Source organism: Sceloporus undulatus, chromosome 2 (assembly GCF_019175285.1).
Source record: "Sceloporus undulatus isolate JIND9_A2432 ecotype Alabama chromosome 2, SceUnd_v1.1, whole genome shotgun sequence".
NCBI classification, from domain to species: Eukaryota; Metazoa; Chordata; class Lepidosauria; order Squamata; family Phrynosomatidae; genus Sceloporus; species Sceloporus undulatus.
Window position 1 is genome coordinate 64,956,639 of NC_056523.1, and position 23,927 is coordinate 64,980,565.

Sequence of the window (23,927 nt, forward strand, 5' to 3'; positions counted from 1 at the left end):
AAAATCTTCTTGCTGGCTTTCACCTCAGAAAAGTGCACTCTTATGTAATGGCCACTATTTTCTTGAATATTTTCAAATCTGTTTGGTTGGATTACTCTACTCCATTGTAATCAGTTGTCACCAGGTTTTTCTTTGTATAAGGGTTAGTTTCAGAATCCTAACCGTTACCTGAATTTCCCCCCTCATTTTGTTGCATGTTTCCAAGTCAACTCCAGCTTATGGTGACCCTAACCTAGGATTTTCTTGGCAAGATTTAGTTAGAGGTGTGCCATTGCCTTCCTCTAAACAGGGCAGTGTGATTTGTCCAAGGTTACTCATGGATTTCATAGCTGCGTAGAGGTGTTGAACCCCCCAGAGTCCTAGTGCATCTCTCAAAATGCTAACACCATGTAGGTCTTTTCTTAATTAAACTTTATGGCAAAGCTTGAATACAGTTTTGGGAAGGAAGAAGAAGATTTTTTTTTAAAAAACTTCTCTTGTAGAAAGTTTCATAATAGAAGCAATTTGTGCCTTCCTGGTTAAGCATTCTTGCATCAATTTTAAAACTCTCAAGTCTTTAGTAACATTCTCATAATTAATGTGTTAATTCTTTTTCTGTCAAGTTGTTTTCTGTACTACTTTTATTTCTAGCAGCTGGAAACTATTTTTTTACTACTCCTTCTGTTCTCTTCTTATTTCTCATTGGTGTGAACTAGAATAACAGCCTGAATGCTTCTCCCAGGTCCTGGTGCAGACGGTTCTGTTTAAGGGGAAGAGTAGGTATTGTCTGGATGCCTTTGCTTTCTTCAGTTAACAGGATTGCTAAAACAGTTGGCCAGATTTAGTGTGAGTTAACATAAACTATACCTTAACAATTTCATTTAGAAATAGCAATATGGCATGTATGCTTGAACTTAATATTAAAACCAGAGTTGGTAATATCAAGTAGAATATCAGTCTCAAATTAGATTAGATCATTAGTACAGAATAAAATCTATACATTCTAGACTAAACATTTTTCATTGTTACCTTAATGAATCAGGTATGCTGGTTAAATATTTAATTATACAAAAACGAGAGAAATGTCACCACACAGACTGCTTGGATTGGAGAATTACAGTGTATTCCTGCCAAGAAGATAGGGAGAAATCCAGACTGTCATTGAAGTTTTATGTAAAGCAAGATTGCAGTAAATGAAACTTGTGATCATAGAAGAGATCCTCAAAGGAATGCCACAGAGCCCTAACTCACTGAAGTAACTACATATTCAGGTTAAATTGGAAAAGCCTAGAAATGCAGTTAAGAACCATCCCTCTGGGCTGTGCATCAGGGTGGGCACAGTGCTGCATGCACTCTGCATGTGGCTCCCAGGGGTTAATTTTTTCCACTTTGCAAAACAAATGAACAAAAGATCTCTTTTGAACATCAAATGGCCTGAGGAAGTGGGGAGAGAGTTGATGAAAATGCCACCACACCTCCTTTGAGCATGGATTTTGTTTATTGGAGAGTGGCAAGATGTATGGTCCTCAGAGGTCTCCTGCAGACTCATGAGGCTCTCTACTCTCTGACAATTGCCCAATGCCTATCCTTGATCTGTACAGTAGGAATTTGCCTTATTAAAGAAGAGCAACCTGTGTGCTATAGAAGCAGCAAAGGTGTGAAACTGTTGCTGTAATATTAATGGGGGAATCCAAACAGTCATGATGAACCTCCTATCTGCACCAATGATTTCCTAGGTTCTTTCTTTTCCATGTGCACCTCAGAAACCTAATTCTGAAAGTCACATTCCTCTAGAAACAGGATTTGATATTGACAAGGACAGGCAAGCCAAATACAAAGGCCGGTTACAGACCGGCAGTTTAGTGCGTGTTCGCCACGCACTAGGGTTACGAAGGTCGGTGCTCCGCACCGCCCTAACCCTAGTGCGTGGCGAACACGCACTAAACGGCGGCGGCCCTTCTGCCACGGCCGCCGCCGTGAGTACGTCATGGCCGCGCCGCCTCTAGACGGGGCGGCGCGGCCATGACGTAGTAGCTCCGCGCCCGGGCGCTTAGTGCCCCTGGACACGGAGCAGGAAGGAGCTCCGTTTTGGGCTCTTCCGGGTTTAGTCCGCTGGGCACAGCCGTCTGAAGGCTGCGCCCAGCGGACTAAACGAGAAAGGGCCAAGCGGCCCCTTTCTCTGCTCCCCGCCGCCAGGGGGTGTCCTCCCTGGGGCTTGAAGCCCCCGGGACACCCCTTTTCTGGCTGCGGGGAAGGGCCTTTTGCCGCTTCCCCGCAGCCCGAAAGCGGCAGATCGGGCCTCAGCGGCTGCCGGTGTAGCCGCTGAGCCCCGATACTCCGGGGAGGAAGGGGCGGGGCCACCGCCCCAATTGGTGGTCTGTATCCGCCACAGTCACCACAACCTTCCTTTTAGTAGGTGGAAAAGTTTTTAATGGATACAGGGCTTCTTGAGACTCCACAAACTGTTTTCACAGTTGCCCTTCTTCAAATGATTGTCCTTCGAACCAAAGATTCTAGTTAGGTCCTTAGCAGTCTTCCATCCTGACACCTATTGTCTGTAGTCTGATAAGTCTAAACCCTCTTCTGTTTTATTGATCATGCTTATATTCCCCCATCCTTCAAAGATTTCTGAGTTGTGTCCAGCAGCCCCCAGGTCAGCCTCCTAAGCTTGAAGAGAAGAAAAGCCTCATTTGCCTTTCACGTTGTTTCTGGTTCTTGTTTTGGTTTTTGTTTTACTTATGAAGTATGTGGCCATGTGGCTTTCTGTCAGTTACCCAAACTGTGCTTTGAATGGTTTAGACAGATGGGGGACCATATCAGTGTGTTTTCTGGTCATGCTGTGCATGTTTACATAAAGTGCATGTGTGGCATGAAGTGAGGAGAAGGAGAAACCAGCTCAGCTTGCAGCAGCAGTTCAATGCAAGCAATGTGGATTCCATTCATTTGAACTTGCTACAGATCCAAATTCTTAATCTGCCCAATAGAAAATGCATTTGCTATAAGTAGGATAAATAGATAATGTTATTAATGTTGCTTTTACAACAGATATCATCACAGTTGTGGTAATGTCAGCTTTTTATGGACCTTTTGTGGTCTTTAAAAATTTCAAGAACTAATTGAACCTTAAGTTGAAATTTAGCTGAGCACACTGTAGTCCTTCAAACAAACACTGGGTATGTGTATTTAAATTAGTTAACAGGCATACCCCAAATGTTTCACTATGTAGAATCAAAGCTGCTGAGTCAGTTTTCTCATTAGGAAATTTGCTGGTCCATCTCTTTGCCATAGAAAGTTGCTAAAGTACTGATGATCTTTTTTTTGTTTCAGGATGCCATACGGAGTCATAGCGAATCTGGTGATGTGTGTGCTAAAATAATTAGATACTTAAGAGGCACATTATAAAGATGTCTGCATAAAATGTTGTGTTTGTATCAGAATTAGTGTGACTTAGTATTTTACATAGCACGATCTGCATACAGGTTTCATGTCATTCATTACATATACCATATTACTTACTATCAGTCTATTTCATGTATAAGTAAAGGGCAGGTTTTTGGGCCACAGACTTACGGATTTGATGAATGAAGGTAAACTTAGTGTCATGTAACAAAGATGATAAGGAGAAACAAAGAAAGACAGTGCCAAAGAATTTACATAATCCCAGCAGGTATATAATGTCTGTGCTCACCCTAAAGGCTGGATGGTGGAAGACAATTACTGCCAACCATTTTTCTGCCAGAAGGCAAAGCCAAAAGCATTCCATAGCAGAGAGAGAGTGGGTGGGTAAGCACTTATTTTAGGTTCTCCCTGGATGGCTGTGCTCTCACTTTTGCCATTCTACTCAGAGAAAATTATTTATTATTTATTTATGTATTTACCTTTATTTATGAAGCGCTGTAAATTTACACGCGCTGTACATGCATCTTTTTTAGTTAGACGGTTCCCTGCCCTCAGGCTTACAATCTAAAAAGACATGACACGAGGAGAAGGGAGTGGTGACAGGAAAGGTAGAAGAGGTCCAGCAGTTCCTCTCAGCCTCCGAGGCCTGGACCAAGGCACATGGACTGAAGGGAGGGCTTGCTTCAAATGGGAGTTAATCATTATCAGGGAAAATACATACTCACAAGTAGATAATACAATAAAACAGTACATAGCAATACAGGAATGGGATCAAAAACAGTTCAACAACAGACATCAGATAGTAAGCGACAATTATGCGATGCCTGGGAGGCTTCTCGGAACAGGATGGTTTTCAACTCCGTTTTGAAGCTGGTTAAAGAAGTGATGGCTCTTGCTTGTGGAGGAAGAAGGTTCCAGAGTCAGGGGCAGCAAGTGAAAAGGGGCGAATCCGGGCCTGGGGCAGAGGAATCCTATTTATTTATTTTTTGATCAGAGTTAAAGTACAGTACTCTAAATTTCTAGACTAGACATGAGATCCAGTGTCCAAGAGTTCTCTAATATTAGTAAGCCATCTATTCTTTTTTCTTTAATTCACAAAGCATCAACCAACACTGTATGTGGTAGCCCCAACAATACAAGTCCAACTGGATGGTCTCCTAAAACACCAGTCCAGCCCAAAGAGAGCGCCTTTTGGGCTCTACATACACAAGAAAAAAAAAAATCGTGAGTATCAAAATATTTATTAGGAATTAACACTTGCGAGAGGCTACATGTAGCTTGAACAACAACATTTGCAAACTGGATACGTGACAGATTTGCATACTGTTCACAGAGAGGTTTTTGTTCCCTTACCTCTGTATATATATTCCTACCATATATTATTCCTGCTTCACTAGGTCTGATTGGCATTCTGATTCTAAAAAGACATTTATTTATTTTTATTTATATCCACTTTGCTTCCAATATGGGTCCCAAGTCTGTGGAACCTTCCTCTTCCAAAGTATGCTTAAGATCTGATCAGCCTTTTGACCCCTAAAAAGCGGTGGTGTTTTCTGACTTTGTACTGTACTATGGATAGAAAAAGAATTTCATTGGATTAACATGAATATTTTTGTTGAAGAAAAAGGTGCTTCTCTTCCATATTTTGCACACCTGGGAAGCTTACAGAGTATTTTTAAGAATAAAATGCACATAAAAAGTATACAGTGGAACCTTGGTATCAGCGGGGATCCGTTTCGCTCCTCCCCCCGATACCGAGAAAAAGAACCTTGTCTCATTTTTTAATGGTGGTGCAGCCATATGCCTGCATTGCCATTGGGGACAACGGGGGCTTGATTTGGGGATGGGTTAAACCCACAGATGGCAAATCCACGGATAAGGAGGCCCCACTGTATTTTATAAAAAGCAAATGGCTAAAAATTAACACAAAATATTTTAGTTTGGAAAAATGCATACATGGTGCATAAAGAATGTGCATTGTAGGAAAATGTGTAAGAAGAATATGTAGCAATTTCCATGCAAAGACCTGTTCAAACCTTTCAACTGCTGTTGAAAACAGAATAGAAACCATAATATAATAATAATATAATAATAATAATAATAATAATAATAATAATTATTATTATATTATTATTATTATTATTATTATTATTTAATATCCACCCTTCTACAGATGCATTGGGGCGGTTTACAAAGATTTAAAAAAACACGTTTCCAAACTTCAATCCTCCATCTTAAAATACAATTAAACGATGTAAGATGTTAAAAAAACATACATAAAATAAAAATTTATATATATATATATATATATATATATATCTATATATATATCAATCAGTAGTCAAACTATAGACGTGACTAAAGTGCCGTCAGAGATCTTAGAGTTCTTCTGATGGCATGGAGAAACTATTCGGAAAGGCCTGTCGGAAGAGATCTGTCTTTATAGCTTTTTAAAGCTGTTTGGTTGGTAAGTTGACGGATCTCATCGGGAAGGCCATTCCACAATCTGGGTGTGACAGCTAAGTAAGTCTTTGGGAGGTCGTGGACAGCCTTGTTTATAAGACTGTAGCAAATTCCTCCCTGAGGATCTAAGTGTGTGGGGAGGATTATATGGATGGTTGGACCCAACCATTTAGGGCTTTAAAGGTTGATACAACACCTTGTACTGGGCCCAGAAACTAATGGGAAGCCAGTGAAGTGAGTGATTTTAGATTGGTGTTATATGGTCTCTTTTGGATGTACCAGAGACCAGTCTGGCTGCCATGTTTGAACTAATTGAAGTTCCGGACCAAGCACGAGGGTAGCCCCCAGTAGAGGCATTACAGAAATCAAGGCGTGAGGTTACCAGGCATGTACTACGGCCTCAAGGTCCTGACTTCCAGGAAAGGATGAGCTAAAGCTGATAACAGGCACCCTAACCGTCACATTCACCTGTTTTTGTCATGTGAGCGATGGATCTAGGAGCATCCCCCAGACTGTGAACACAGTCCTTGAGGGGAGTTTGACCCCTTCCAGGACTGGAGGTTGTATCCCGATACCTGGTTCGGAGCTAGTGATCCATAAGTACCTCCGTTTTGTTCTGATTTCAGCTTCAAATTGTATTCCCTCATCCATCCATTACTGCCTTAGACAGTCATTAAGAGGAGAGATGTCATTTGAATCAAGCCGATGACTGAGACATGGAGAAATTATCTGGGTGTCATTAGTGTACTGATAACATCCTGCCCCATGGCCTCTGGATAATCTCTCCCAGAGGCTTCATGTATATGTTAAAAAGCCCGTGACAGGATGGCGCCTTGTGGGACGCCACAATTAGGCTTTTCCTTGCCAGAGCAACGTCCCTGAGCACCCCCTCTGGAATCTCCCTGCGAGGAGAGGCAGGCCGGACCCACTGCAAATGCAGTGCCTCCAATCCCTAGCCCTCCCAGGCGACTCAAAGAGGTGTCCATAGTTATTGTGTCAACAGCCGCAGAGGATGGTCCAGTCACACCCACAGGGCACACCCCTGTCGGTGCCCAGACGGAGGTCATCGACCAAGGCGACCATGGCCGTCTCCACCCCGTAACCCGCCCGAAAGCCAGCTTGAAATGGATCCAGATAATCCGTTTCATCCAAGATCGATTGAAGCTGGATTGCAACCGCCCTCTCGATCACCTTCCCCAAAAATGGCAGCAGTGAGACTGGCCAATAATTACTATGCATCAGGGGATCGAGGGAGGGCTTTTTTAACAGCGGTTTTATAGTGGCCAATTTCAAGCTGGATGGAAATTGCCCATCCCTCAGAGATGTATTTATAATCCGGTGTAACAACGAGGTTACCACCGGTCCCCCCTGAGCCGCTAGCCATGAGGGACAGGGATCGAGGGAGCAGGTTGTCTTCCGAACGCTTCCAAGGATCTTGTCAGAACTCCTTCATGAGTATACAGAAAACGATTCAAGAGGCCAAATTAGCCTTTTCCATGTCTCTCTTACATCATGGGTCTTCATCCATGGAAGATAGTACATTTTCAAGATATGCTGTCAGGCCTGATCAAAACTGCTTCTGTTCCACTCAATATGGAGTTGCCCCAAAACCGGTATATGCCTCTCCCTCCCGTGAGAAGTGTCAAGAGTCTTTACACCAAGAGAATCTGCCAAGCCACTTCCATGCTCTCTGAGAACAGAGCCCTATTCCTGTGGCTCATAATCATTAATTAAAAGCAGAGCTTGGAATAGTTTGTCTAGCTCAAAATGCACAACATGGTTCCAGGTAGTACTGCTTCTCTAAGACACATTTTTCTAAGTATGTGGTTTCTGACTTTGGTAAATGGTCTTTTTCCTACAGATATTCCAGGTATGTTACTGATCTGCTCAAAAAATACTTAATCTTTCTTGAAGAGTTGTACTGTAGATATGTAGGCCTCAGGCTGTTGCACCTTCTCTTTCAGCAGGACAACCATCTTAAGCTTCTTGCAGGCATAGGTCCACACTACACATGCTCAGGCAGAAGAACTGCACAATGTTGCAGGTTACTGAGTCAGCTCCTTCACCATCTTATGTCTTCTCATTTAGTGTCACAGCACTGTGGGAGATTTTGAGAGCAGCTATAAGTAATCAGTGACTGCATGCTCTGCCAGCAATAATATAATTGACTCACTTGCTCTCAGCACTCACTTCTCCTAGAAGAAGAACCTCCTCTTAGTACCTGTCTACATGGTCCAAAACACACAAGTAGATCTCCAAAGAGCTCAGTCAAATAGCCATCCTTAATCTAAAAATACAAGCTCATCTTGTTCTGTCTCTTCAACCAATCCCACACAAACCCCACTCTTTCTGTTTCACAAGCTGCAGTATGCAACTGCACAAAGGGAGCAGCTGTAGAGAGCTTGTGGCTGCCAGCTTTGCCCCCCAACCAGCATAAGAATGTATTGTATAAATGCAATGTTTTTACCTCTTCCTCCTTAGCTACTCTTATGGAACTATCTTTTTGCTTGTAGTTAAGTCTTTAATCCAGTCCTTTCCATGTGTGCTTAGCAGTACATGTGATAAGTTCAGAATCAACTCTGGTGTTAACTAAAATATGCCAACAAATACAGAAAACAAAACAATGGCCAACAGATTGGAAATGATCACTATACACCCCTGTCCACAAAAAAGAGTAACAAAGAGTGCAGCAATTGTAGGACCATAGCATTAATTTCTCACGCAACCAAAATGATACTCAAAATTCTGCAGCATAGACTCAAATCATATATGAAGAGAGGAATCCCAGAGGAGGATTTAGGAAGGGAAGAGGCACTAGGGAACACATGGAATCATAGAATCCTAGAGATGGAAGAGACCACAAGGGACATCCTGTCCAATCCTCTGCCTTGCAGGAAATCATAATCAAAGCATCCCTGACAGATAATAATAAATAAAAACTTTATTTATATACTGCCTTTCCTGTAGATCAAAGCGGTTCACAACATAGTAAGCATGTGACACATGTCACAGTACAAACAATAAAATGGCTCAGTAATTACAATCACAATTTCATACAAATTCCTAAAAACCTGAACCATATACAGATCCTTAAAACCATCAATTGTGTGTGTGGAGGGGCATCCAACCTTTGTTTAAAGATCTCCAAGGAAGGAGATCCCACCACACTCCGAGGGAGGGTGTTCCATTGTCGAACAGCGCTTACTGTCAGGAAGTTCCTCCTAATGTTGATGTGGAATCTCTGTTCCTGGAGCTTGCATCCATTGTTCCATGTTCTAGTCTCTGGAGCAGCAGAATACAAGCTTGCTCCATCCTCAATGTGACACCTCTTCAAATACCTAAAGAGGTCTATCATATCATCCCTTAACTGGCTCTTCTCCGGGCTAAACATACCCAGTCCCTAAGTCTTTCCTCATAAGGCATGGTTTCCAAACATACATTCAAAACATACAATGGTTAAGAACATACCAGAGAATTCAAGATGAAAATCAGCATGTACTTTATAGACTATAGCAAAACCTTTGACTTTATAAATTATGAAAAGCTATAGAATGCTCATGGAGAAATGGGAGTGCCACTATATTTGATAGTCCTAGTGAGGACTTGTACTCAGGATAAGAGGCAACTTTTAGAACAGAACATGGCAAAAGAGAATGGTTCCCAATTGGCAAAGGGGTCAGGCAAGGCTACATTCAATCACTATTGGTTCAATTTGTATGCAGAAAACATAAGATGAAGAGCAAATTTAAACTCAGAAGAATGAGTGAAAGAACATCAACAATCTAAGATATGTAGATGGCCCTTTATATCAGCTGGTCTTTAGTTCTAGGATTCCCCATGGATGCTTAAGTCCCATTAAGTACAGTAAAATAGTGTCCCTTATATAAAAATGCAAAATCAGGGTTTGATTTTTGGAATGTGTATATTTTAAAAATATTTTCAAGCTGTGGATGCTTGACTCGGTGGGAAAAAAAATCCATGGATATGGAGGGCTTACTGTACTACTAGTGGAAATTATGGGAGACTTGGAAAAATTTCTAAGAAAAGTTAGAAGATGCAAGGCAGTTTACTGCTGAACATAAAACAAAAATAATGATCATGGAGGTTCTATATAATTTGAACCTAGACAATGAGGAAATCAAAATACTGTAGTCAAAGATTTTCTGTACCTTGGATCAAATATTGACTGGTACAAAGACTGCAGTCAAGAAATCAGAAGACTAGGAATGGGAAGGGCAGCTATGAGAGAAGTAGGCATGATCCTAAAGTGTAAAGGTATTCAATTTTAAGAAGAATAGCCCTCCCTCTAGTCCATCTGCCTTGGTCCAGGCCTCAGAGGAAGAAAAGAACTGCTGGATCTGATCCCCTTTTCGACCACCATTCCCTTCTCCTTTTGTGTCGTGTCATTTTAGATTGTAAGCCTGAGGGCAGGGAACTGTCTAATTAAAATAATAATTGTAAGCTGCTCTGAGAACCTTTAAGGCTGAAGGGCGGGGTATAAATAATGCAAATAAATAAAAATAAATAATTCAATTGAGCACTAAAGTGACTTGTCCAAGCCATTGTATTTCCCATCACCACAGATGAATGTACAGTAGTAGTGATCAATAAAGTGGACAGAAAGAAAATCGATTCATTTGAGATGTGGTGTTGGAGAAGAGTGCTGAGGATACCATGGATTACCAATATGGGTCCCAGAATAAATCAAACCATCCCTGGGAGCCAGGAAGATGAAACTGTGGCTGTTGTACTTTGGCCATATCATGAGAAGGCATGTCGTCAGAAAAGACAATAATGCTAGGAAAGATAGAAGGTAGTAGAAGGCGAGGAAGACTGTACACTAGATGGATGGGCTTAAACATGGAGGTCATGGGCCTGAATATGCAGGACATAAGCAGAACAGTGGAGGATAGGAATTTGGAGATGTATTAACCATAGGGTTGCCATGAGTCGAGTTTGGCTCAAGGGTAGTTAACAACGAATATGTAATATCAGTGAAACTTTGAAGTATTGTATATACTCAACTGTAAGTCGACCTCATGTATAAGTTGAGGGCAGGTTTTGCGATCAGAATTATGGTTTTTGATATGATCCATAGATAAGTTGAGGGTAAAATTGAGGGGCATCTAACAAAGGATGTAAAGGATGAAGCAAAGGAAAACAATGCCGAAGAATTTACAAAATTCTATCAGGCATAACTTTTGTGTTCATACTAAAGGCTGGATGGATGAGAGAATAGAGGGAGTTCAGTGATTCCATGGCAGATGATACTCTTGCCTTTCACCAGGGGATGGTTCTTTCTTTAATGAGAGTTAAAATACAGTACTTATGGATAAGTCGACTCAGGTTTTTGGGGGTCAGTTTTTGACTTATATTTCTAGACTTAAACATGAGTATATACAATATGTACAATCACTCCTCCGTTTTTGTGAGGGATCCATTATGGACCTCCTCATGAAAACAAAAACTGCCAGTATTCAAGCCCCATTGGCTTGAATAACAGTGTGCGCTCCATTCTGTCCCCTCCATTTGCCACTTGTGCATAAGCGAGAGATGTGGATCCCAAGTCCGTGAAAATGGAGGAGCGATTGTATTCTATATCTCTAGCATACTATATAGAAAGCTGCTGTGCAAAGAAAAATGTGACATATGTAAGATTAAGGAGAATTAGTTCTTTACTCAATTGAACTAAATTTGTGGGCAGCATAAAGTCTTAAACTAGTCCTGGGAATAGTGAATCCTTTTCAGTCCAGGGTCTGCAGTTATTACTGAGGTGGGGTGGAGGGCATATGGCTATATGGAAGATGTCGTGGTACTGAAGAAATAAAACTTATTGCTTCCCCATTTGTCCTCCTCTGCATTGCACCTAGACTTTGAAAAATAATTCCCTTGGCAGTGGAGGGGGGCTTTTTAAAATCTTAATTCTAGCCTGGGAGACAAAGGGTGGAAGAGGAATTGCAGCATGCAAGGAAAGCAGGGTTGGTAAGGAGGGGAAAACTATGGGTCAGACCTTTGAACTAAGTGATTTGTGAAGATTTAACACTGCAAGTTGTGCTTTTATGTTTTGGAAAAGGATGAATTTGATAACATAAAGGGCTTCTTTGGCTATACAGTATGCCCTTGCTATCCGCGGGGGATCAGTTCTCGACCCCACCCCCCATAGATAGCAGAAAATGTGGGGCCTTAAGTCTCATTCTTTTCAATGAGCACACACATGTGCTCACACCACCACATGCATATGTGCCCATTAAAAAAGCTGGGGCTTCTGTCCATAGAAGGTCAAATGGCGGATGGCATGGGTGTACTGTACTCAAAGCAAGATGAGAAACAAGTAAAGGATATATCTGCTCTTTGCAAAGATGATGAAACTTAACAAGGAGAGCACACAGAACTTACCCAGTTTCAATTTTGTCTTGGTTTTTTTTTTCTGCAAGGGAAAAATCCACCACCTTGGATCTCATCCTGGAAGAGAGGTGCACTATAAATGTAACAAACAAACAATATGAGAGTCTTGTAGTCCAGATAGGTTAGGAGAGAACCAGAGAATGTGCATCTGCTTTGGCTGTGGTCATACAGTATGCCCCCTGAATCCATGCAACTGTACCCATGGTTTCATTTACCTGCGTCCCAAAAATATGGTTTCTCTAGAGGTGACTTTATGGGCAATTTCAGCTGGAAATAAAGGGTTTACTGTTTCTGATTTCATTATCTATGTTAAGTCTGAGAATGTTTTCCTAATGGATATGGGGGTCATACTGTATTTCCAGCACTTGTCTAACCTCATACTTTTTTTTTTTAAAAAAAATAATTTATTAAAATATTTATGTTTTGCCCTATATCATAGGGAACTAGGAAGGTGCAATGGTTTGAATGGACTAGGATTCAGAAGGATAGTGCTAGAATATCTATTCATCCACAAACTCCCTGGGTGATCTTGGGCAAGTAACACTCTCTCAGCCTTGGAGTAGAGCAATGGCACACCTGCTCTGAATCAGTCATTCTAAGAAAACCCTAAGAGAGGTTTGCCATAAATTAGCATTGACTTGAAGGGATTTAACAATACAGTATTATAGGATCTCAGGGCAACATACAAATAGAATCAATTTCAACAATTTAAAACATTGGATGTTTAAAACAATAAAAATATAATTTAATCACACTAAAAGCATATTGCACCAAACTGATATAGATGGAAAGAGTTGAACAAAAACATTAATCCCCAAAGTCTTTTAAAAGTGTTTTAACTTGATCTTGGAATGGGACTAGTGTTGGTGCTGGAGTGCTAAACCAGGAGGACTCTTTCTTGTGTCCTCACCCCATGTTTCTTCCAGTGGTAAGACATAGAAACAGACTTTAGTTTTCATGCAGGTGTATATAGGGAGTTGAATTCAGGGTACTGGAAAATCTTGGATCTGTTACTCTGGAGCTTCTGTCTATTGTCATTGAGAACAAGGGCTGAAGCACACAGTCTGGAAGAAGTGGTCTCCAGCCCCGATTGCTCTGGGACCCTGGCAACTGCATGGCCTGCTTCCAAAGTTGGCCACCACCACAGTCTCAAATGGGCAGCCAGAAGGAACAGATTAAATCCATTCCTTTGGGCTGGCTCCCCCCGCCATTAGCGCAGCTTCAGAGCAAGTTGCTTCTAGACCGTGATGGTATTGTATTCTGGTTGGGAGTAGCTGGAATATGTGGTCTGTCACATTTTGTTTCTGGAACAAGAAAAGCTGAGCCCGCTAAAAAGACAAAATACATCATACTTCTTTTGAGATCTTTTTATAAACGGAAGTGTTACTACATTTTCTCAGTTGAATTACTGCTTCAGTGTTGATTGGCAGTTATTAAATATCTTGCTTTCCTTGCCTGAAACTATGTTTAAGGACTACTTATGTAAATGTTCACCTCGTTTTGCTATGCTTAAAAAGTAAAGGTAAAGTTTTCCCCTTGACATGAATGTTTAGTTGTAACCGATGGTAGGGGGCAATGCTCATCTCCGTTACTAAACTGAAGAGCCAGTGTTGTCCGAAGATGACTGTGATCATGTGGCTAGCATGACTGCACAGAACCTATAGTACCTATTTATCTACTTGCACTTGCATGCTTTCGAACTGCTAGGTTGGCAGAAGCTGGGACTAGTGACGGGAGCTCACTCTGTCACGCGACACCTGGGCCTCGAACTGCCAACCTTCTGATTTTCTGATAGTCATAATTGATGTCTTAAACACTAAGCCACCACATCCCTTGCTCGGTGTTAATTTATTTGTATTGTAAGAGTCTGACCATATCTACATCTTTCAAAATTTGTTGTAAACTGTCTTCAAATTGACCTTGACTCATGATGACCCTGTGAATGAGACATCTCCAAGACCCACTGTCCTCAACTGCTCTGCTCAGGTCCTGCAGGTTCAGTCATGTGGTCTCCCTGATTGAGTCTGTCCATCTAATATGCAGTCTTCCTCTTTCTGCTGCCTTCTACATTTCCTAGCATTATTGTCTTTTCTAATGAGTCATCCTTTCTCATAATGTGGCCAAAGTAGGACAGCCACAGTTTAGTCATCTTGGCTTCCAAGGAACATTCGGGATAGATCTGTTCTAGGACCATTTGTCTGTCTTTTGGACTGTCATGGTATCCTCAGCAGTCTTTTCCAGCAGCACATCTCAAATGAGTTGATTTTCTTTCTATCCAGTTATAGGGAATCATATAACTCCCGTGTTGAACCAGCTTCACTGGCTACTGGATTGTTTCTGGGCACAATTCAAAGTGCTGGTTATGACCTATAAAGCCCTATTTGCCTTAGGTCCAGATTATTTGAAGAGCCATATCTCCACACATGAACCTGCCAGAATACTAAGATCTTCGGGGGAAGGTTTTCTCAGTCCAACCACTATCACAGGCTTGTTGTCTGTGAAGTGCCTTGGGTTCCTTGTGGGAGAATGGCAACATACAAATTAAATAAATAAATAATACATAAATCTATCCACTTTCTTTACTGTCCAGCTCTCACATCTTTACATTTTAGGATCCTGTCTACGGTAGTTCTTTCATAACTGCCCTTCCCATTCCTGCAGTCTCCCTTTTGAAGCTTAAAAAGATTGATCAGTTTCTCGAGGTTATAATGTCAAGAATGTGATTAATGTGAAAACCTGTGAGAAGAAGAACAGATTATCCTATCTTAATAAGTTGGAGTTGTGGTTAAAACTATTGGTAGTTTTATAGGATGGCTACTTGGAGAAAGGATGTTGGAAGGATATGGGACTAAGTTTCAAAGCTCAGAATTGTTTATTTTCAGGAACATTCCACACCCAATATGTTCTACTGCTTCTTCCACTGTGTCATGTCTCTCTCTCCTACATTCCTGCTCAGCTTTTCAGACAAGGGTGGGGAAAGAATTCTAGTTGGCCACTGCCTAGCAATAACTCTGTGTTTACAAAGAAGTAGCTGTGTTAACTACTACTTTGTAAAAACAGAGTTATTGCTAGTCATTGGCCATCAAGTAGCTGTGTTATGAGAGGCAGTGTGTGGTGTATTAGTTTGAGTGCTGGAGTGAGACACTGGAAGACGAGAATTCAGATCCCTACCTGGCCATAGGAACCTACTAGGTGACCTGGGGCAAATCACACACTCTCAGCCTCATAGGAGGGCACACAATAACAAAGCCGTGGTAATCTCTTGTTGAAGAGATTGGGGGGGAAGTACTGTAGGAGAACTGTCTAACTGGTTTTTGTTTTGGTATGAGCTTTTGTGGATATAAATCTGCTTCTATAGATGCAGTACAGAATGATATTAAAGCCTCATGCTATAAAGCATTTTATACAGTTGTAGAAGTGGGACTGTATGTAATAGGATCCAGAAATATGCAAATCATGCCCTAATTTTCAAATTTGTCAAGTGTATTACCTCATCCAGCTCTAAATCACCTAGATTTAGGGCAAGTTACATGATTTCTATCTTTCTGGATCCTATTACATTCTTTCTCACTCCCACAACTGTATAAATATGCTGTATAACCTGAGGCTTTAATGTTGGCAGAGAGACAAAACAGTTATGTTTTATAAAATTTGAATCTTACTCAGAACATCATGATTCTACAGCTAACCTATGAAGTAGGTTAGGAAGGGACATACTTCACGCAGTGAACTGAATCTGGAGATCTTGTGAAAGAAACATTAAATGATCCTGCTGACTGAAGAGGGAAGATAGTTTTTCTCTCTGATTTGCTTGCTGTCCTTGAAGATCTGTTTTGAGGGTTTAGGCATCTCAAAGTCAGTGTGGGAGTGGCATGGCAGCATTATGGGGGGGGGGGGGAATGGATTGGCAAAGATAAATAAATCACACACCCATTCATGGGAGCTTCTGCTAGATCAGACATGTTTTCATAATGAGTACCATTTGAAAAGTTCAGCCACTGCACCCATGAAGTTCAGTGGTTGGCTTTGGGCAAATAAGCTAGTTTTGATCTTCCTTGCAAAGTTTTATGGATAAAATGGCTTAACAGTGTGTATGTCCAGAGCTGCGCTAAGAAGAGGGGCTGGGGAAAATGTGACACTCCAGACATTGGACTACAACATCTAACATTACTCACTAATGTCTATGCTTGGTAGGATTCAGGGGAGTTGTAGTCTGACCACATCTGGAATACCACATTTTGCTCATGTTTTCTTTAGTATTGAATTGTCCGGTTATAACTGGGAAGATTGTCATTTAAAATCTTATTTATTATTAAGTTATGTATTTTGTATTTTGTACTTTGCATTGCTATGTTTTGTATTTTGTATTATGCTCGCTGTAATTTTTATATTTATTTTGCAATCTTGCACTTTATTTGACCTTTAATTGATTTGTATTGTATTGTAGTTTTCTTATTGTCATATTGTATTTCCTTATTGTTGTAACCCGTCCTGATTCTACGTGATTGAGTGGGCTATAAATTATTATTATTATTATTATTATTATTATTATTATTATTATTATTATTATTAAACCCAACTGAGCTATGACACTGAGTGACTTTGAAACAACCACTGTCTCTCTCTTGAGCTCCTTGGAAGAAAAGTGGGTTATAAATGGATGACCAACATTTCCCCATCCCTGGCATACAGAAAAACAGATTCAATTTAAAGGGTAAAACAGGATTACATGCCTGAGAGGCCATTTGGCAGCATTCTTGTAGCATTAATGAGATGCTCTGGTGATAAAAAAAAATAGGTTCTCACCTTACCCAATGAGCAGTTCACAGTTTATACTCTACATATTTTCTGTATGTTGACTGAAGGCCCCTTGCTGTCCCCTTTCCCCTTACCAATCCCCTAAATCTTTACTCACACACGCACGCACGCACGCACGCATGCACACACAAGCAAACAAGATAAGCGAATAAAGTAATAAACAAATAGATGTGACATGCTGTCTGGTATTGGTCACACACTCCAATAATCCAAACATCAATATATGTACTGTATATGGATAACATTCTACCTTGCTTGCTATTACTGATAAAGTAAGTAGTAAGAACGGGCAGTTCAAAGTACTGCAGTTTAGTGTCATCTTTATTGACTTTCAGAAATGTTGACATTGGCAGCTAGGGTTTTAATGCAGTGGGGCACTTCATAATTTAATTCATGTTCAGGTAACTTCAGCAAATACTTCTGAGAATCATTTTGCAAGGGATAAGTGTTCAGGATGGCTGTTAATAGTAGAATAATGCTATTATGACTCTTTAATAGAAATATTTCAATAGTTTCTTTAGTCTTGAGTCTGACAATTTTCTTATCTGGTAATTATCTCTGAATTGGCTTTAGAATCATAATCTTGTGCAATGATGACATATGAAAATGGGGAGTTAATTCTTCCCTCCCCCTTATCTTTTTGTGTGTCCAACTATAAAGGAGTCTTTCTGGGGTCCCCCCCCCCAAAAAAAAAACACACAACTATGGGTTCTTACAGATGAGGCTATGAAACCAGAGTTTGATCCTGGGTCCTGGGGAGCCTTTTTACCTCCTGTCAGGTTTTCTGTCTGAGATATTACAGAAAGCTTGAGTTTTTAGACGGATTATTTATTCTCAAAATGTATATAAAACATTTTGAATCTTTGAAATGTCTTATATGAACGTCAGTATTACAATTACTAGTAATCCTGCGTTGCACTGCAGACCTTTTCCTTAAAAACTGTGGCCCTTTATCTGTGTTCATAGAATAATACAAGGGTTGTAAGGGCCCTATTAATTATTGAATCCAGTCTCCTAAGTGCAGGGTCTCTAGTGAAAGCATCCCCAGCAGGTAGCTGTCTGGCTTTTTTTTTTTAAGACATCCAAGAAAAAGAGAACCAATCATCTCTCTAGGCAACTGGCTCCATTGCTGAACTGCTTTCACAGACAAGAAATTCCTTCTAATGTTCAACTGAAATTTACTTTCCTGTAACTTAAAACTATTAGACATAGTTTTAAGCTGTGCGGAAGCGCAGAATAAGCCTGCACCCACCTTTTTGTTGCAGCTCTTGGGGTGTTTAAAGAGTGTCCTTCTTTAGAAGTTCTATTGGTCTGCCTGTTTCATCATGACTTATGCAACTATAGGAATCAGAAATGTTTATTGATTAGCCCTTAGGCCATTTCAAAATAACACAAAGTAACATGAAAACAAATAAAACACACTATAAAATCCTATAGAAATTCCATAACAATTAGAAAAGAGCTAAAATGTAATAACACAGAATCTGAAATGTATATAGAGTACCGTATGGATGTCATATAAATGTAAAACAATATAAGTACATTAGAAGTACAGTACCTAAAAATGAAACATAGTTAAAAAACTTATACAAATCTATACCGCAGGTTCAAGATACAAAAATGGGTAAAAAGAATAAAAGTGAATGTATTACAGCATTAAAATGATAATACATAAAGTAATAAAATTGAACATGAAGCATCACACATCAGAATTCTTCATCACCTCTGCAATTTACCCCAATTGACCCCTCATATCTAACTCTCGACTGTATAGCTTTACATAAAAACCGAGCTGTGATAATAGATATTTCTGAATCTTGGCCACTCATGAAGTAAGAGATTCTGACATGGGTATCCCAAAACATTGTTCTTTTGATATAGGGACCAAGATACTGATCTCTTTCCTGTTGGTACAGATTACACTTGAATAAAATATGAGCTAAATCCTCAGTTTCTTGGTCTCCACAGATACAGATTCACTCATTGTAAGGAATACCATTGAATCTTCCATATCTTACCATGATGTCAAGCTGGTCAAATCTAGCTCTGGTAAATGCCTCCCTCAGATATTTTGGCATTTGTATTTTTAGATAGTTTCCTCATTGAAAAGGGCATTTAAATCGGCTAAGACATTTTAAATTACCTACATTGCTAAGGGAGGCTATATCTTTTTGGGCTTCAATATCCAAGATTCTCTGTCTCATGCCCTTTTTTGCTTGGTCATTAACTGTGCAGGAATCAGGAAGACCACAGCTCTTTATAAAGTTCGTTATTTGCATAAACCAAGAGGAGTGAAGATAGGATTATGACTGTTCTAAGTCTTGATAATCTATCTAGCTCCATTTCATTGATTTTACCCTAGTAGTTAAACACTTTGATTTTGGCTTGCGAATGGAATGAATACATTTCTAATTCACTTCTAACAGCAGCCATTATACAACTATAGGTTTAGCTGATTACTCAGAGTTTTGAGCCACAATATTTTTTTGTGTTGTACTGTAATAGAGCATCCTTGTTTTTAACACATTACCCAATAGCCATGGGCCAGTGCATAGAATTTCTTGCAGTTAAGTGGCCATCCTAGTGGAATTGGAATAGATCTCCTTGTCCCAGGAGTGGGCAACACAATTTCTGTGGGCTGTATGTGGTCTTTACCATTTTTGCAACTCTCCCTGTTTATGTAGCTTCTCTCCCAGGGGGGGGGGGGGGACTAAACCCCCTGTGCAAAAGGTCTTTGCAAAATCAGAAATAGACTTCGCAAAACCAGAAGGTTTTTTGGGAATGGTGTGCTTTGAGATAGCTTTTTGGGGTAGTAAGACTGACACCTGGACCTCAACAGCCTGCCCATCCCTGCTGTAGTCTCTGATAGCTTAATTGGTTTCTTTGCCAACTCTGCAGAAGGGGAAAAGTTCCTTAGTAAGCTGGTATCAGAATCCTATGCATGTTTACACAGAATTCATTCCTGCTGTGGGCACTGGGGATTATTTCATAGTGAATTTGTTTAGGATTGTAATATTAAAAAAACCTGATGCCACATAAGATGTGCAGTACAACCTTGGGTGTATTAAAGACTTTACATATGTTCATCATGTAAAGAGGTGCTCAAAGAGCCAAGGAACACTGTGGTTGCAGTCCTGTCTCAGAGGGCTTTCCCATCCAGATGTTTACATATTTGGTGGCTGCGTGAAAGGCAATAGCTTTCTTCTTTGAAACATCCTCAACTAATATGTGCATATCAGGAATGAAGCTGAGGAGAAGCTATGGGATCCAGGGATGGGGCCTGCAGCACAATCCATCTATCATTATATCCCCACATGTAACTGACTCCATGTTGAGGATTATAGTTAGAAGAGGTTCTTAAGAAATATATGAATTAATTCATGGCACCACTGTTACTGAGTCACTTCATTTTTAGAAGAAATTAAATTGAGATTTCTGGGATAAAAGCATTCTGTGTGTGGTTAAAACAATGCACATTAATATGATCTTTTAACCTTGTACAAATCTAAACATCTTTTCAGTTTGCTGCTTTGCCATTTTTTTAAAAAATCTCTTTGCTCTTAGCCAACAGCCTTGTACTTTTAGCGGTGAATGTTTCTGGCATGTCAACTCTGAAAAATGATAATGCATAAATACCATATAGTTCACCTTGCCAATCATGACATGCTGGTGCAGAAATACTTGTGTGCAGCTGTACATACAGGGCCCACAAAATCAAGAGAGCACAGCTGTTTGGGGTTTATTGCACTCAACGATATTGATTAGATTTTAATTGTTTTGTACCTTATTCTTGCAGATATTTCCTATCAGTAGCATAACAATCAAAAACTGCTTTAATTTTGCCCTTAAGGAGACTTGTCTTCAGAATATGTTTGTCCTTTTTAAAAGGTTGGGTTACTGAAACTGCTTCAATGGACCACATTCATGGAGCTTGGAAGGCTCTTACTGATGGAATTGGATTAAAGGATTCTGTCTTCAATGGATCCAGCTGTATTTCACCTACTATTGTCCAGCAGTTTGGCTATCAGCGCAGAGCATCTGATGATGGGAAACTTTCAGATTCCTCCAAGACAAGTAATACCATTCGTGTTTTCTTGCCTAACAAGCAACGAACAGTGGTGAGTCTGTTTCTTGTTTTATGCAAGATGAAAGGTGGGCTGTCCCCCTCCCCCTGCCTTCCCCAATGTATAAACATTCCAGTGTCCCAGTAGTCTAATAATGTTTAAATGTAGAGACTTCAAGGTGGATACAGTGAAGTTTTGTTCAGTGTGCTACTGAATATACACATGCATAACTGTGAAAAAAAGCAGTGAGCCGAGTATCACTTCACTGAATATGAGGCCCTGTCTCTTATGAATGGGCTTTGCTGATGGATGCTTTTTGGATAATGCTGTAAGTGTTAACTGGGAATCCATCATGTGTTTTCCCAGTTACATACCCTAAAGATTTACAAAGTTGTATCAGCACCGTAAAACTGACATGTAAGTTGTAAAGTGCCTGATGCAAGTTGTATCTGCTCATGCTTATTGGAATGGGCTAGAGTAGTTTTTGTTGATAAGTTCATCATTTGGTCCTCAGTTTTCACTGACGCGCTCTATATATAGCAGCTTGGTAAATAAACCCACAAAAGTTACCAGTTCGCTTGTTTCAGTTTTCCATTTTTGTGCTGGATGTAGAGGAGAAAACATCTCTGTTTCAGCACTCCTTGCTTTCTGTGTTGCATGTAGAAATGGAGTCCCATCTTTTTTTCCAGTTTGCTACCTTTGCCAGCAGCTTATAACAGTTTATAGTGTGTTTTTGAATTTTAGGCTGTTTTCTGCTCAAATATGTGCCCCCCCCCCTCAAAAAAAAATCTTTTAAGGTGTGATGAACATTTTTGGTTATTTTTGTTGTATTGCTTTATAATGTGCCAGCTGTGGTTACTGATAACCAACTTCCATTTTAATCTCAGTTTGAGACTGTTTAATTTCAACAATTTAAATTGGGGATAAACACCTTTTAGCAGTAACTATGATAGCTGCTGATGTAAGTGTAACAACCACACACACAAAATGGCTAACAATGCAGCCCATTTGGATTATTGTATCATGTTTTACATGGAGCTAGCTTTGGAAACTGTTTAGTGGGCCCAGAATGATGTAGCCAGACTACTGCCCTGGGGCTGGTTACACTGAAACAGTTTCACTGGCTACTGGTTTGTCTCCAGGTACAATCTCTTTTATGGCTTGGAAGATAGTCCAAATCGTCTGAAAGACATTATCTCCCAGTATGAGCCTGTCCAAAGTTTAAGATAATTGAAGGAGGGCTTTCTCTAGGTCCTTTCTCTATCACTGATACATTTGATGGGTACATAGGGGAGAGAGTTACTCAGTGACTCTCCTAGTTTAATAGATTTCCTCCGTTGGGAGGCTAGCTTGACCTCTTCTCCTCTCTTTCTGCTTGCCGGCAAATATCTTGTACTTTACTAAGGCCTTTGACTGTTAAGTGGCCATTGCAGCAGGACTTTTAATTGGAGTGTGCTGTATTTTTATTATTAGTATTGTTGATGTGGCAATATCTATGAAGAAGTACATGAAAGATTTATAATTATGTCTTTCTTAGGTGTGGGAGTGTGGGAACTCATGTAGACAGTATAAATATTAGGGGGGCAGTTAAGGGGTTGTGTTTGATATTTGTGTAGAAAGTCAGTAAAAATATTTGGGGAAAAACTTGTGGTGTTTTATTTAACAGGTGAATGTGCGTAATGGAATGACCCTGCATGACTGTCTCATGAAAGCCCTGAAAGTCAGAGGTCTGCAACCAGAATGCTGTGCTGTTTTTAGATTGCTTAATGAGCACAAAGGGTAAGTAGAATATTAATTTGGGCAAAACTGTTTAAACAAATTCTTTCCAATATCCTATCATGCTTTTTAAAATTCAAACATTCAGTGTCAACATAATACCACTGACTGAAGTGTTTAACAATCAAGCACTGTACTACAAAATCAGAATTGTCTTGTTTAGACAAAACTAAGCAGTTCAGTGTTGCATTTATTTACCTACCTCATTGAATTAAACATATGATTAACTGGTCCTGTTGAAATCAGTGGATTTACAAAGTTCATATCTTGCAGGGAAAATAATTTGTTTTGCCTACTCTAAAATTTGAAGTGATATAATAAACTTGTCATACTATAAATTTAATGTTATTAATTTGATAAATGTTAGCATAATTCTTTTTTGTTTCACTGTTTATGTTCTATCTAGATTTAGGTTAAATATTCTAAACTCAGCAGGTTCCATATGATTCACAGTCTGTGTTTTCCTCTGCTTTTTATAGGATCAAGTGTGCTGTGTCCAATACTAAATTGTTCTTTAGTAAGGTGAAGGACTGCAGATAACTTACTTCACATCATTCAAGGCTTGTGCTGAATGCTGTGTAAATCCACAGTTGTAGAACAAATAATTTTCATCTCTGCTCTTGTTTATTCCACAAATCCTCTGGGCTCAAGTCTGATCATTACGTTTGCAATAAGAATTTTGTTATCCACAGTGTTTGTTACTTTTGGATGCCATAAGCCTACATAAGCATAAAGGCCTACATGAGGCTGCACATGTTCAGTTGCACATCTTCTAATGTACTTCTGAAGGCTTTAAACCAGGATAGGCAAAGAGCAGCTTATGGGTCATGTGCCCCAGACCCTATGCCCTCAACATTCTGCCCTGTTTTTCCTTCAAAATGGCACATTCTGGTCTCTGACCCTGACTTGGACTCAGAAGTGGTTAAAAATCAGAAGTGACCATCCGAGGTGGTCATTGTAGTCCCTGGACCACTTTTGTTCAGAACTAATAGTCCCAAGAGATAACATAAGATTCGCTAATAA

At 40.0% G+C, this 23,927-nt stretch overlaps 1 protein-coding gene across 17 annotated transcripts in view; it reads left to right on the top strand.

Annotated features, from left to right (window-relative positions):
• RAF1 (Raf-1 proto-oncogene, serine/threonine kinase) overlaps positions 1-23,927 on the top strand; it is a 188,190-nt gene that overhangs the window by 126,159 nt on the left and 38,104 nt on the right. For all 17 annotated transcript variants that reach the window (XR_006101855.1, XM_042448771.1, XM_042448767.1 and 14 more), the window contains 2 exons: positions 20,953-21,182; positions 22,795-22,907. Coding sequence is in view for 16 of the 17 variants with exons in the window: in XM_042448773.1 (XP_042304707.1) it covers positions 20,953-21,182; positions 22,795-22,907 (343 nt within the window). In the remaining variant the exon portion in view is untranslated. Of the gene's footprint in view, positions 1-20,952; positions 21,183-22,794; positions 22,908-23,927 lie in introns of those variants that run through there.